The sequence below is a fragment of the Dreissena polymorpha genome, chromosome 9 (assembly GCF_020536995.1).
Source record: "Dreissena polymorpha isolate Duluth1 chromosome 9, UMN_Dpol_1.0, whole genome shotgun sequence".
NCBI lineage: Eukaryota > Metazoa > Mollusca > Bivalvia > Myida > Dreissenidae > Dreissena > Dreissena polymorpha.
Genome location: NC_068363.1, coordinates 7,185,644 through 7,203,025, shown reverse-complemented (window position 1 = coordinate 7,203,025; position 17,382 = coordinate 7,185,644). Strand labels below are relative to the sequence as shown.

General features: G+C 35.5%; 1 protein-coding gene across 7 annotated transcripts in view; it reads right to left on the bottom strand.

Annotated features, from left to right (window-relative positions):
* LOC127845097 (uncharacterized) overlaps positions 1-16,517 on the bottom strand; it is a 32,746-nt gene extending 16,229 nt beyond the window's left edge. For 3 of the 7 annotated variants that reach the window (XM_052375788.1, XM_052375789.1, XM_052375790.1), the window contains exons 1-2: positions 10,119-10,353; positions 8,416-8,605 (exon numbers count right to left, since the gene is read on the bottom strand). In XM_052375788.1, the coding sequence (XP_052231748.1) occupies positions 8,416-8,605; positions 10,119-10,198 (270 nt within the window). In that variant the 5' untranslated portion in view covers positions 10,199-10,353. Of the gene's footprint in view, positions 1-708; positions 769-6,889; positions 6,953-8,415; positions 8,606-10,118; positions 10,354-16,274 lie in introns of those variants that run through there. The other 4 variants (XM_052375792.1, XM_052375793.1, XM_052375795.1 and 1 more) reach the window with 3 other exon arrangements.
* Positions 16,518-17,382: the final 865 nt, after the last annotated feature.

Here is a 17,382-nt window from a genome sequence, read left to right as displayed (position 1 = left end):
CTTACTGCCGTGTATGACATGCGTTCAACGTTGTCAAATACTGTGTTCGTGTTTTCTCTTAATATACGTTTATAATTTATTTTGCCTCTCCTGCAATCTTTGGTATTTAAATTTTGGAAATGATGCCATGTTCACATATATGAGTCTCCGCAAAGGCTAATAATGGGCGATTTTCCGCCTAGGCTTGATTTTCTTTTAGAAGAGACCTCATTTGAAACAAACAATACAATAAAACCAGAGCGTGCACTTAGCCCGGTTTTCACAGAAGGATGCTCATAAATGTGCCATATTTTGTTGTTGTTTGCTTTTGTATAATTCAGCAAACATTTTATCTCTTTTGAAAATCATGCTGCGCGTAAACCTTACTTTATATGCATGTGTTCTGTAAGTTTGAAATCCTGTAATTACTCATGTGTGTAAACATTGGTACGGGAAAAGACTGATTGTCAAATGAAAAACTTAAAGTTCGATCCAGTAGAACATTGGTACGGGGAACACACGGCAAAGTGGAGTTCTCTCCAGTGAAACAATGGTTCGGGAACAGACGGAGGTACACAGGGAAAACGTTTCGTACTTTCAAGTAAAGGGACAGACGGATGGTCATATGGCAAACAAAGAGTTTCATCAAGCGAAACATTTGTTCGGGGACCAACACAAATTTATATTCATAGACACAACAAACAAAATCATAAATGCACACATGTTTACCCGTCCGTCCAGTGGCTCCGGTTTACCACCTTGTTGACCATTTGTTTCTCCGAATACTTGCTGTAACGCACGGACGAGAAAGTACAATAACAAATATCGTATATACATGTACGTTATATAATTCATTTAAATTGATATACTTAAGCGTTTTTGTTTTAAATTAAAGGCACATATTAGCGATGCTATAACATATTTAAAAATAGATCAAGTGGATTCGCAAGAATTTATAACCAGGAATCTATAATATGACTTATTTACGATTTACAAATGGCTATATATGTATAAATTACATCCACTTCATTAATTTCCGATACTTGAACATGTTAGAAATGTTTTAACGGTGAAATAATATACAATTGTTTTTAGGTTATTAGTGTTGCCCTATTTTGATTCTCAAAGTTAGTATGTGTTTTAGATATATGTCGTCACGCTCCATTATGTGAATGAAAACAACAAACAACACAAATTTGACTATTTTATAATACCAACACAAATTGCTAAACACACTTTAGCGTATAACAGTTATATGAACGCAATCCTCTACCAAAACAAGCCCTAATTTAAGCACCTGAAAATTGAAATTAAATATAGGATATCATATTTCAGAAGCGTCTTTCAAATAAGTCCGCTCGCAAAAATCTACTAGGGCTTATTCATCAACTTGACTAAAAATAACCTCCGCACCGATTTTTTACGAGCAAATCAAAACGCATTTGACCGCTGAGTGTGAAAACTGTGTTTTGCACATCAAATCTACACGTCTTAATGATTACATATATTTCCTATTTCAATCAATTGCCTGAGAATGGTGGAAGAACTTGGCGGCACAAACTTAGAGCAGTTTAAACTTCTGCAATAAAGATGGCCACGTTTAATAACACCTAATTGTGCTCTTGAATATAGTTTTATTTTTTAATGTTATCGCATTTTCCAAGTGTTCGCACTCGCAAAGAGGACACTGTCAAATGATTAATACACAGCCTATGATTAATGCAGGACACTGTCTAATGATTAATACAGGACACTGTCTAATCATTAATACAGGACACTGTCTAATGATTAAAACAGGGCACTGTCTAATGATTAATAAAGGACACAGTCTAATGATTTATATAGGACACTGTCTAACGATAAATACAGGGCACTGTCTAATGATTAATTAAGGGCACTTTCTTATGATTAATACAATACACTTTCTAATGATTAATAAAGGACACTGTCTGGTGATTAATAAAGGCCACTATCTAATGATTAATAAAGGACACTGTCTATTGATTCATAAAGGGCACTATCTAATGATTAATAAAGGACACTGTCTAATGATTAATAAAGGGCACTATCTAACGATTAATACAGGTCACTGTCTAATGTTTCGTGCAGGGCACTGTCTAATGATTAATAAATGACACTGTATAATGATTAATATAGGATACTGTATAATAATTAATACAGGGCACTGTATAATGATTAATACAGGACACTGTCTAAGATTAATACAGGACACTGTCTAATGATGAATACAGGACACTGTATAATGATTAATAAATGACGCTGTATATTAATTAATACAGGATACTGTATAATGATTAATACAGGGCACTGTATAATGATTAATACAGGACACTGTCTAAGATTAATACAGGACACTGTCTAATGATGAATACAGGACACTGTATAATGATTAATAAAGGACATTGTCTAATGATTAATACATGACACTGTCTGATGATTAATAAAGGAAACTGTCTAATGATTAGCACATGCCACTGTGTAATGATAAATACAGGCCACTGTCGAATGATTAATAAATGACAATGTCTAATGATTAATACAGGACACTGTATAATGATTAATAAAGGACATTGTCTAACGATCAATACATGACACTGTATAATGATTAATAAAGGACATTGTCTAATGATTAATACATGACACTGTATAGTGATTAATAAAGGAAACTGTCTAATGATTAGCACATGCCACTGTGTAATGATTAATACAGGACACTGTCTAAGATTAATACAGGACACTGTCTAATGATTTATAAATGACACTGTATAATCATTAATGCAGGGCACTGTCTTATGATTTATAAATAACACTGTATAATGATTAATAAATGACACTGTATAATGATTAATACAGGATACTGTATAATGATTAATACAGGGCACTGTATAATGATTAATACAGGACACTATCTTAGATTAATACAGGACACTGTCTAATGATGAATACAGGATACTGTATAATGATTAATAAAGGACATTGTCTAATGATTAATACGTGACATTGTCTTATGATTAATACATGACACTGTATAATGATTAATAAAGGACATTGTCTAATGATTAATACATGACACTGTATAATTATTAATAAAGGAACCTGTCTAATGATTAGCACATGCCACTGTCTAATGATTAATAAATGACACTGTATATTAATGATTAATTAATGACACTGCATAATGATTAATACAGGATACTGTATAATGATTAATACAGGGCACTGTATAATGATTAATACAGAACACTGTCTAAGATTAATACAGGACACTGTCTAATGATGAATACAGGACACTGTACAATGATAAATAAAGGACATTGTCTAATGATTAATACATGACACTGTATAATGATTAATAAAGGAAACTGTCTAATGATTAGCACAGGACACTGTATAATGATTAATACAGGGCACTGTATAATGATTAGTACAGGGCACTGTATAATGATTAATAAAGGACATTGTCTAATGGTTAATACATGACACTGTATAATGATTAATAAAGGAAACTGTCTAATGATTAACACATGCCACTGTGTAATGATAAATACATGATACTGTCTAAGATTCATACAGGACACTGTATAATGATGAATACAGGACACTGTATAATGATTAATAAAGGAAACTGTCTAATGATTAATACATGACACTGTGTATAGATTAATAAAGGACACTGTCTAAGATTAATACAAGACACTGTCTAATGATGAATACAGAACACTGTCTAATGATTAATACAGGACACTGTCTAATGATTAATGCAAGACACTGTCTAATGATTAATAAAGGACGCTGTTTAATGATTAATACATGACAATGTCTCATTATTAATAAAGGACACTGTCTTATGATTAATACAGGACACTGTCTAATGTTTAATGCAAGACACTGTCTAATGATTAATAAAGGACGCTGTCTAATGATTAATACATGACACTGTCTAATTATTAATAAAGAACACTGTCTAATGATTAATAAAGGACACTGTCTAATGATGAATACAGAACACTGTCTAATGATTAATACAGGACACTGTCTAATGATTAATGCAAGACACTGTCTTATGATTTATAAAGGATCCTGTTTAATGATTTATGCATGACACTGTCTAATGATTAATAAAGGACACCGTCTAATGATTTAAAAAGGACAATGTCTATTGATTAATAAAGGACACTATCTAATGATTAATACGTGGCACTGGCTAATGATTAATACAAGACACTGGCTAACGATTAATACAAGACACTATATAATGATTAATGCAGGACACTGTATAATGATTAATACATGACATTTTCTAACGATTTATACAGGACACTGTCTAACGATTAATACAGGACACTGTCTAACACTTAATACAGGACACTGTCTAACGATTAATACAGGACACTGTCTTCTGATTTATACAGGACATAGTCAAATGGGTTAAACAGGACTCTCTCTCTTATACAGGATTCTGTCGAATGCCTATCACAGGAATCTTTCGAATGGTTAATACAGGACATTGTCTAATGAATAAAGCAGGACCCTATCTTATGGTTAACAGTGCACTGTCTAATGGTTAATACAGGACATTACCCAATGGTTAATACAAGGCACTGTATAATGATTAATACAGGACATTGTCTAATGTATAATCTAATGATTTATACAGGACACTGTATAATGATTAATACAGAGCACTTTCGAATGGCTTATTCAATACAATATCTAATGGTTAATACAGAAAACTCTCCAGTGGTTAATACAGGACGCTGCTCTATGGTTAAAACATGACACTGTTTAATTCCTAAAACAGGACACTTTCTAAAAGTTAATACAGAACAATCTCTTATGATATGAACAGGACATGTTTTTACAGTTTATACAGGACACTGTCTTGTTGTGAATACATGACACTCTAACGGTTAATTCTTGGCACTGTCTAATGTTTAATACATGATATGTCTCATGTTTAATAAAGGACACTTTCTAATTTTTAATACATTTAACGGTCTAATTATAAATAATTGACAGCGTCTGATGTTTAACACATGACACCGTTTACTGTTTAATACATGACACTGTATTATGCTTAATAAAAGACCGTGTCTAATCTTTAATGCATTCCAGTGTTTAATTGTTAATAAATGAAACTATCTAAAAGATATTAAAGGGAATATATTATTGTTAATTTAGGACAAACATGCAAAACGACACTAAACATAAAATTATGGTAAACACTACGATAGCCGCATTAGAATGGTAAATGAAAAGCATGCTTCTTTTGATGAATAATTCGATTTCTACGAAAGGCATTCGATACCCTCACCAATTAATTCACTGTATTAAAAATGGGCCGTGCCCTGTGAAAAGGGGTTTAATACATGTGCGTAAAGTGCCTTCATAGATTAGCCTATTCAGTCCGCACAGGCTGATCAGGGACGACACCTTCCGCGTTTATGATATTTTTCGTTTAAAGAATGTCTTTTCTTAATAAAACTCGAGTTTAGGTGTAAAGTGTCGTCCCTTATAAGCCTGTGCGGACTGCAAAGGCTAATCTTGGACGACACTTTACGCACATGCATCAAACCCCTTTTTCACAGAGCACGGCCCAAATGCATGTTTAAAATATTGAACACTGAATTCACACTCGCAATACTTAAAGTCAAAATCGATGCTATTGTCCTGTTTCAGTCTGATTACTTTACATTCACTTTCATGATTACCATTATTCTCTTTAAAAATGTTTGCATCCTCCTTGTATATTACATCACCACATATACACTAGTGGCTCATGTACCAGATATGACGCTTCAGTGCTACATTCAACATTTTTACGAGCTTAACATAGTAGCATACCTTAGTGTCTTATGGGCCACACATGACGTCACATTGCACATTTACAGGAGCCAATCCTAGTGTTCTATTGACCACTCATGACGTCACAGTGCATAATTACAGGAGCCAATCCTAGTGATCTATTGACCACTCATGACGCCACAGTGCACATTTACAGGAGCCTACCATAGTGGCTTATGGGTCACACATGACGTCACAGTGCACACTTACAGGAGCCAATCCCAGTGTTCTATTGACCACTCATGACGTCACAGAGCACATTTACAGGAGCCTACCTTAGTGTCTTATGGGTCACACATGACGCCACAGTGCACATTTACAGGAGCAAATCCTAGTGTTCTATTGACCACTCATGACGTCACAGTGCACATTTACAGGAGCCTACCTCAGTGTCTTATGGGCCACACATGACGTCACAGTGCACATTTACAGGAGCCAATCCTAGTGTTCTATTGACCACTCATGACGTCACAGCGCACATTTACAGGAGCCTACCTTAGTGTCTTATGGGCCACACATGACGTCACAGTGCAAATTTACAGGAGCCGATCCTAGTGTTCTATTGACCACTCAAGACGTCACAGTGCACATTTACAGGAGCCTACCTTAGTGTTTTATGGGCCACACATGACGTCACAGTTCACATTTACAGGAGCAAATCCTAGTGTTCTATTGACCACTCATGACGTCACAGTGCACATTTACAGGAGCCTACCTTAGTGTCTTATGGGCCACACATGACGTCACAGTGCACATTTACATGAGCCAATGCTAGTGTTCTATTGACCACTCATGACGTCACAGTTCACATTTACAGGAGCCAATCCTAGTGTTCTATTGACCACTCATGACGTCACAGTGCACATTTTCAGGAGCCTACCTTAGTGTCTTATGGGCCACACATGACGTCACAGTGCCCCTTTACAAGAGCCTATCCTAGTTTTCTATTGATCACACATACCGTCACAGTGCACATTTAAAGAAGCCTACCCTTGTGTTCTAGACATCACACATGACGTCACAGTAAAGACGTGCACATACAAACCTCCCTATATTTGTTTTGAGAGATCTGATACGGCATCGAGTAGCCTTTATCTATATATGGCTGAAATATCACAATGTAAACATTTGTTGTCGTTTCGCAAAACTCGAATGAACTAACTAAAATCTAGGTAAGCAATATACTACGAGAGAGCATTTGTATGCATGTATATAAATAACATTGAAGTGTGGAAACTTTAAACATAAAGAATTTAGTTTAATAACATAATTGCTTATGATAATTAGTAAAGCACCTTACGACAGTATCATTTTGATTCACTTCAATTTATTAACTCGTTCTATCTTTCAGCAACAATGCTGGATATTCAACAAAATATAAACTGACTTCCAAACAGCTTTATATGCAGTTCACTTTCTGTTCGCTACCAATTGAACAATCAGTAATTTGACACTGATTTCAAGAGGATGACCTTAAATGTGTACCGTTTATTTACTGTAACCAAGTTGATAATTAGATTCATTTGTTTGATTAAGCCGTTTCTCAAAGCTAACATTTACAATTCTTCAATAGCGGATAGGTGGTACCAAATGCCAACACATAGTGCAGTTGAGAAGAAATCTTTCAGATAAAGGACTTGAAGAAACGCTTTTGTTATCATTGCGGACAAAGCTAAGAGAAGTTTCTAGTTATATCAAATCTATGTGTATTTATGATCCTTTCATATAAAAGGGGTAAGATAATTTGAATAGTGGCTTCTTATTATGTCATATCATGAACGTTGTGAAAGATTTACAATATTGTCAACGATTTCGATACCTTTTCCCACCATTTGCAAATGAAATAAATGTATTGTATTGCTATATTTATATTTGCCATTATGAAACAGTCCATTTAAAATAATTCTTAACGATCTGATAGTGCCAACTCAAATCCAAATGGACTTGGTTTCATGAGGATATTTTTACCAAAAACCTAAAATCTTATTATTGAGCCGCTATTATACATAAAGGCAATACCTGAAAATAAGTTATTTCAATGCGTTTTCAGAAATAAGAAATAGGACATTGATATTAATAATTACTTTTAGCGTTACAATTTCAATCATATTGAAATGAATACAAGTTGATGTTTGAAATACTGAAGAATTGAGAATTGTAAACATTTATATTATTAAAAAAACTGGACATTCCACGTTTTCCACGTTTGTCTAGAAATAACACTTGCATTGCAAACAATGCACCAACATATCAATGTGCACATGTTCCATTGTAGTTTAATATATATTTAAGTTTTTTTGACTGTTACAGCGCAATTTTATTTTAGTAACAGGAGTTATGGTTTTCAAAATCGTCATTTTTTGCGAAAAAGCCAAAATTTCCGGTTAAGCCCAACACTAGTAAAAAACAGTTATACAAGTTCACATGCTGGTTGATGTGTTTGTCACTTGTTATCACTCTAGCAAAACCCCGACGGACGGACGGACAGAAAACGGAAAATCTATCAAAATCATAAAAAAAATCATGCACGTTTTTGTCTACTACATGTCAATTTAAACAACGATTGCTTACATTAGACATGTCTGCGTCTCGATCGGTCGATTCTTCTGCGTCTCGATCGGTCGATTCTTCTAATTTGTCGTCTGGAGAGCGAGACTGTTCCCTAAGAGACTGAGTTCCTTTCTTTCCCGGTCCACGCTCGGCCGCGTGTGCTTGTGCTGTCCTCGGCGCTTGATTGTTCAGTGTTCGCTTTGTACTGAAACTGTGCACATTAATATATATGAGTCGCGTTCTGAGAAAATTAGGCATAATGTATGTGCGTAAAGTGTCGTCCCATATTAGCGTGCAGGCTAATCAGGGACGACACTTTCCGCCTAAGTTGGATATTTTCTAAGAAGAAACTTCATTTAAACGAAAAAGTCATAAAAGCGGAAAGCGTCGTCTCTGATTAGCCTGTGCGAACTGCACAGGCTAATCTGGGATAACACTTCACGCACATGCATTAAGCCCCGTAATCACAGAGCAAGACCCATATATAGTGACACAAGTAGTGTGTTGTTCCAATCTGGAGTTGAATGACTTGTATATGTTAAATGTTTCAAGTCGGTTTACATTTTAATGTGCATTGACCCTTCTGGGACGTTCAACATCAGTTAAAAGGTGTTTTTTGTATTTTCTTCATATTTTGCATAGTGTTGTATGTTTAATATAAAATGTTCACATTCGAACTTATTACAAACACGATGTCCACTATAGCCATAAAGCGCTCACTTGAGTTCTAGCTAGGTACACCGATTTTAGACTTTACCTGGTGACCTAGTTTTTACCCCCCACTTGACCCCGATTCAAACATGGTATTAATATTCTCAAAATAAAAACTCTGATAATGTTTATCGAGGGTTAGTTATAAAATTTGCTTCCTGTGCGAAAACTGTACTACCGAGCTAAAAGTTGGCCCACGCGAATCACCCAACATGACGGCGGACGCCGTACGTAAACTTACTACAAATGCTAAAAAAATTGTAGACATAGTGGTCACGTGAGGATGTAACAATTTATTGAGTACACAGACTCTTTTAAAGGGATCTTTTCACGCTTTGGTAAATTGACAAAATTGAAAAAAGTTGTTTCAGATTCGCAAATTTTCGTTTTAGTTATGATATTTGTGAGGAAACAGTAATACTGAACATTTACCATGGTCTAATATAGCCATTATATGCATCTTTTGACGATTTTAAAACCTAAAAATTATAAAGCGTTGCAACGCGAAACGATTGAATAATTTGGAGAGTTCTGTTTTTGTCGTTAAATTTTGTGAAATTACGAAGATTGCTTATATAAGGTATAAAATATTTGAAGTATATCTACTCGGCGGAATAGCTCAGTATGCTAAAGCGTTTTTACTTCAGGACTCTGGCAGGACTCCAGGGGTCACTGGTTCGAAACCTGGTCCGGGCAATGTTCTTTTCCTTTTTTTTAATTTTATTCTTGATTTTTTACTGGAGCTTTTACGATCCAATGTTTACATTTATCGATATAAAGCATTTAATGAATAAGTTAAAAAATGCCAAAATCTGTGAAAAGGCCCCTTTAAATCATTGATCAAATCAAGCGTGAAAGTGACTGTGCTACGCATCATGACATCATGACCTCGAACTTAATGATATCATTAGATATTTGATTAAAATTATAATTATGATTATATCACTTGTTATTATCATCGCAAATGAAACTCGGTCGTATATTTTATCAACTACTGATCCATGTGACTATACCTTGCTGGTGTTTTGTAACCTTCTTGTTCATATTTTTCATAATCATATGCACTATTCCACAATTTAGGTTTGTCCTCCATTGTTTCGTATTGTCTTATCTAGATCTACACGCACAGCCGTTCAAGTAATTTAATTAAAATCCTAACCCGCTGTATCTAGGGCATCTATCAATAAACACAAGATTATCAAACACTCTCAACAATACCTTACATATTGGGCTTAATATACGAAATGCGGATATGCTCGTTTTATTCAGATTTATATTTCTTAAAATAACAACTCCGGAATTTTCCGAAAGCCGAGCAAACAGTAAAGGATTGATTTTATTGACAAGAAAAGTTGTGTGGATCAAACATCAATATTTAATGTCATTCATAGATCCAGTAATAAATGAAGATGATTTGAAAGCGATGAAAGAAACCCATCTATAAAGAAGTAGGAGTAGCCATTTATAAAGATCATGTTGATTCATAAGATCTGAAGAAGAGGGTTAGAATAATCAGATGTATCTCCTTTATTAGGCGCCCGTCACTTAGAGATTTGGTGGGGATACAAATGGCTTCTGCTGTCAACTGATGAAGTGGTTAAATATTTATGTCGAAGAGTAACAAGTCCGCGTGGTTTAAACATAAATAAACATGGCGTGCTTAAGCACGTCGTTGTAAGATAAGCCGAACGAAAGAAGCAACACCACGGACAGCTGGCCGAATTAACCCATTTATGCCTAGTGGACTCTCCAATCCTTCTAAACTGGATCAATTTATTTTCAAAATTAGGGATGTCTAGTATATTTATTTCTGTATTTATCATATTTCTTCCGGAAATTCCTTTAAGCAAACAGCGCAGACCCTGATGAGACACCGCACCATGCGGCGTCTCATCTTGGTCTACGCTGTTTGCCAATGCCTTTTTTCTAGACGCTAGGCATACATAGGTTAATGTTACTTTTGAAAGAAACATTGGTGTACGCTCTTTTCGCATTCGTATGTATTGCTGTGTTTTTCTTTGCGTTGTGTTTGATCATGTTATGTTCACGTTTGAATGTTTAGCTGAATTTCTAGGTATTGTATGCTTCTTTGTTCGTGTTAAGATCCATTATTGTGAGTAAATAACACAACCAATCTGTTTATTCAATTTTTGACCGAGCCTTTCATGTGCCTTTACAACGTTAGACATGACCTTCCATATAGCGATTTTCTGCGCATGCCAACTCCTTTCGCGTTTATGTGCGCATGATCTCTCCTATCGCGGATATGTACGCATGCCCTCGCCTACAGCAGTAAACGAATGCCCACTCTGATAACGGCAATGTGCGCATTCCCTCTCATATAGCAGTACTTTTCGAACATTCCCTCTCTTAAACCGGTAATGTGCGCATGCCCTCTCCAATAGCCGTACTGGTTGCGCATGTCGTCTTCTAAAGCGGCAGTGTGAGCATGTCCACTCATATAAGAGTTTGGTGCGGATTCTTTCCCTATAGCGGTAATGTGCACATACCAATCTTATAGCGGTAATATGCGCATACCAACCTTATAGCGGCAATGTGCGCATACAAACCTTATAGTGGAAATGTGCGTATACAACTCCTATAGCGGCTCTGTGCCCATGACTATAAAGATCACAAGCCTATTCTTAAATGCAATTTGCCTATTTTGATTTATGCAAATGACCCGATTTTATTAAAAATTCATCCTTCTCATGATAAATATTTACAGCCGCGTTGTTAGGCTCCATATTTTTACGTTAATCCAGTCACGTATTTACCAATATGAGAAACGTTTTTAGGCATGATTCTATCCCATTTGAACATAAATATTTTGATAAGAACGGTCAATTAAGTTTGAACAAAGATAAGATATGATTATGACACTGATCCTGCAACAGGTTTCACTCCCAAATTCAGTAATCCGGTTAAACGAGGCGGCATATTTCGTAGCGAACTGAAGTCGCATTAGATACTTCAAAACTTCAAGATACAAACATATTTTTTTAAATAAACATTTGTATAGGTTATGTTTTTGTCAAAACGCAATACAAACAACAAGAATTATATTTGTGCACAGCTGCAGTTAACTGTATGAAGGAATTCTTGTTGAACAATTTGTTTAATAAACAAGAGCTGTCTCCGTAGCATGACATATGCCCCCGATAAACGCTTTGATAGAAGTTATGAGCATGTTTCGAAACCTAAACGCTTTTTTCGAAACCTAAATGCGGACCCTAAGTTCAAGGTCAAGGTCAAAGGGGTCAAAATGTGTGTGCGTATGGAAAGGCTTTGTCCATATACAAATGCATACCAAATATGAATGTTACATCTGAAGCGACATTGAAGTTATGAGCAGTTTTCGAAACCTAAACGCAAAGTGTGACGGACAGGCGGACAGACTGACAGACGGACGGACAGACGGACTGTGCGATCACTATATGCCCTCTTTCGGGGGGGCATAAAACCTTCTGTTTACGATTATAAATATCGCAATGCTAACAGTTGTTGCAACCAGTATTTATAATAAAAAATGTACTAGAGTCAATATCAAGGGCATTCTTCCTAGAACTTTCTATTTGTAATTTTACACAGGCTAATCCGGGAATAAACTTTCCGGTTTTATGGTGTTTTTCGTTGAAAGCCTCATCTTAGTGAAAATATCGTTAAGGCGGAAAATATCGTCCCTGACTAGCTTTTCAAACGGCACAGGCTAATCTGGGACGACATTTTACGTACATGCATTAAGCCCCTTTTTCCCAGAGCGAGGCTCATCTCTATTTTTACTGTAATGTTAGTGTTTGTGCCGTTGTCGCGGATCACAAGATGAGCACATTCGCAGTGGCGAACCAAGGCCTATATTTGTTAAGCAAAAAGTACACACGCTTATCTGTTTGTAAACAAGCTCCTCTTAACAAGCCCGGTTACGAGGAGCACCGGCAGGCCGCAAGAGTGGCTAATAGTACACTGCTCAATACTTGCTGTGAACCATCTTGACGCGTGGCTAAGTGTTAGATTACATGGGGTACTGGTATAAATTGTGCGGCTAAGTGTTAGATTACATGGGGTACTGGTATAAATTGTGCATAGATTTAAATTCTTATTGTGATTTAGATATTTATTTCTTGCTGTAGGTTAAAGCGCTGTCAGCTGTCATTTCGTCGTATTGCTCTTTTTTACCCATATCTTACGGCCGTTGACATATTGCGATATAAATATTATTGCACGACTAGTGTACAATGCAATGAACGGATCTGAATTTGATCTTTGATTTATAAACACTTTTGTAACATTTCAGTGATTTAATTTTTCGTGTGCATATCATGTTACAGGTTGTACATTGAAATATCTGCAAATCTTTCACGCCATACCTGCCAGTTATTTTCGACCTTTTATCGCGCTATAATAAGCGTTATCGAGCTAATCGGGTAAATATCATATTTAAAAATTTAATAAATCGCAGACATGTATTTCACGCAAGGATATAACCTCACATTAATCCCATGTAACGGCAGAGGATTGTGTATCTAGTATAAGGGATAGTTTGCTTCTTAATATTGTTTATTTGGTAAAATGGGTGTAAACACTTTGTTTTGATATTTTGAGGACTTGCGTTTAAAGTTTTACTTCATCAAATAATAATAAACACATTTGAAGTGGTTAATTTGCAATTCAATTTTATCGGCTACAGTATACATACAAAAAAACTATAACTGCCAGTACGATAAGCGCGATAACCTCAGTTTTATAATGATACATGTATAGCAATACATTAAAACTGCTTTCCATTGACCTAAGATATGTATTATTAAAGATGGTTGAACATCGTTCATTTTTCATGACTTAAGTCTTTTCTTGCACGCGGTGATAAAATAGAAATACAGTTTATACATTTTAAATATACCTAATTCCGAAATTATTTATACATTTATTTTATTTATAATAAACCATATTTTTTAAATATATCTCATATTCAATAAGCCGCCATAAAGCAGTCGGTGTTGTTTTTATTTTATTTGAATGCGTGTCATTTTGTTAAGCGTGTCTGTTATCATAAATAAAGACTGAGTCCAAAAAAATATAATTGCCGCTATCACTGTCTCTTGATAAAACGATCGATTATCAAATTGCATGAAAACATGGTACTTCAAGACGCAGAAAGATATATGGTCCTTCTAAAGTAGAATGGCAAACAAGGCGCTCAAGAATGTGAATCTTTTCTGTTGATTTTAGCTCGAATAGACTTTCGAAACCCGGATTCCATTATTGACACTGATATATCAGTACGGTCGTTACAAAGAAAAGATAATAGCTGTTTTGGACACTCGAAGTAAATATCAAATATAAAAAAACAGATATCGATATAAATGACTTTTTTTATTGATATTTGAAAGGACTTTTGGACTGCCTCTTATTTAAAGCATTTCATACATTGTCATTCTTTGATAATATGTCTTCTCTTGACGTTCGTGAAAAAACACTTTCGACACTAGGGACAAAATCATGTTACCATTGACGGACTGCGCAGGCTTATCATTACGCACAGGCATTAAGCCCGGCTTTCCAAGAGAGGGGCTCTATTGTTCTTTAAAAAGCGGTATACCCCTTTAAGCCGAGTCTGTAAAGAAAGCTTCAGTGTGCAATCATCAAAATATTGACATCATCGATTAATGCAAATCTTATAGCTCAACGTCCACCTGCAACTTTCAATTTGACGGTGAAGGTATGAAGCTATTCATAAAGATGAATCGATGTTTGAGTAAAAGAGAGGAGCGTTTTAACATGCGCATGGATCAAACTACATGAATGGTGTTTTAACTGGAAAAAGAGCATTACTTTTTAGCGTTTATGTCTAAATATTTAGAAAAAGACCTTTCATTAATCGCTACGTTTTATTTTATGTTCCGTGCCTTTAACCCATTTATGCCAAGCTTCTAGAAAAAAGGCCTTGGCAAACAGCGTAGACCAGATGAGACGCCGCATGATGCTTGCTTAAAGGAATTTCTGTAAGAAATATTCTAAATATAGAAATAAATATACTAGACATTCCTAAGTTTGGAAATAAATTGATCCAATTTAAAAGGATGGGAAAGTCCACTAGGCATAAATGGGTGAAATATACTCCCTTGCCATGAAAAGAAACAATTCATAATTGTTTATCAAGGACAACGAGCAAATAGTTAAAATATTTGTCAAACAAAACTGTATCCTAACAGCATAATCTTTTATACCATCGGTACGAAGTGATAAGGCATATAAAGTATTATGATAAAATGTTATCAAATTACAATACCAGCTGATAGATCACAAAAACTCTTCATATTCAGTGTGCGAATTCATAACGTTTCTATTGGTCTTATTGTTGATTCTAACCTGATTTTTTGCTTCGTTTGCTCTTCTTTATAACCAATAGTTGATGCGATGTTGTGAGTCATTGAACATCGTCTATCGCTATACGTGTTTCTTCAAACATTAGAGCACAAGTAAAAATGTTTATTTGCTATAGATATTCCCCTCAACCTTTTTGGGACATGGATATGCAAAACGTTCTTATATGGGTCTCGTTCTGGTAAAACTGAGCGCTATGCTTGTGGTTAAAATGTCGTCTCAAATGAGCATGTGCAGTCCTCATCTGGGACGACACTCTCCGCCCAGAATGGATTTTCTTTTAGAAGAAACTTTCTTTAAACGAAAAATTCCATCAGAGCGGAATGTTTCGTCCCTGATAAGCCAGTTGAGACTGCAAAGGCTAATCTGGGTTGACATTTTACGCACATGCATTAAGTTCAGTTTTCACATAACGCGGCTTAAATAATAAGCATGGTTGATCTGTCTTAGAAATAAAACAACAACCTTGTTTATTCGAACGATTTGAAACAAAGTTGCAGAAATTATATTTACTTAAAAATTGTCATTGGAACAAGTGTATCGTTGATGTTTTTTTAGCTATTATGTCTAGAAATGTATACCAGTTTCTTTAAGTGTTTGTACACCGGACACACTGTCACAGTTTATGAATGTGAACAAAATATTACACCAAACGTGGCCCGCTATTGTTTTACCAAAGCGAGAAGATATCAAGTGTCTGCATGAAGATTTAAACTTGGTGCAAACAGTCAGACCTTTAATAAACATTCGACACATGAAATCAAACAGTATCAGCAGCAACTTACGTGAAAACTATTCCAATTCATGTACATCCAAATGTAAGTTGAAATATTGTTGGAGATGTTGTTTGCAGTAGTATCTACTTCCCTTGTTGTTAAGATATCCAATGTTTCTTCTGAGTTCAGATCAATCACTCTCGATTGGTTTTAACTTTCTTTGACAATCAAAAACCGTTTACACAGAACGGTAAGTTGGTTTTAGCCTTAACGTAAATAAATATTGCCGATATCGAAGACCCGTGTTTAATTCCTGAATAGCTTTAAATTAAAGGGGTAATTCAATGGGTTATAACTTGTTGAATCTTCAATGATTGAAATTAGTGTTCATAATTAGTGACAATATTTACAGATTTTTCATAGGCTGCCAAGTTAGCGTCGGTATATATCAGTATGCACATGTTTCTGAAAGAGACTGCAAATATGTAAGGTCTAGTGCATTAAAATAAATGTTAATGGTTTAATTCAGTGTTCGTAATATGTTTCTTTTTTTTACACAATTTAATTTTGTCTTTACCTGCAGTTTATGAAGTTATAGAAATGAGCCGCGTTGTGCGAAAATGGGTCTTATGCCATATGTGACGAGTGTAGCTCCAGCTCAGCCTGCGAAGCCGCTCAGTCTGGTCAGGAGCTTCCCTGTGCGTTAATCAGACCACGAAACCTTACCAGCCTGAACGATTATATATCACTATTCAGCCTGAACATTATAGTTTTATGAGGTGCGTTGTTGATGTTGTTTTATGATGACCTTACATTTAATAAGTCTACGTGTCTCAGCGAAATGAATACATTTTAACATTCTGTAATTAAGTGACTCACATACGATCATACACGAATCAATGATGCGTTTTTCGCCTGACGAGGAAAACATCCCACCCATGCTGACGCCAATTACGAAAATCACAAAAAACGGGCCCCGCTCTGGAAAAAACGTGATGTAATTCATGTGCGTAAAACGTCGTCCCAGATAAGCCTGTGCAGTACGCATGGCTAATCAGGGACGACACTTTCCGCTTTAATGGAATTTAATATTTTAAGGGAGTCTCTTCTAAACGAAAATCCAGTCGAGAAAGTGTAGTCCAAGTGCGGACTTCTCGGGATAATTTGGGACGACACT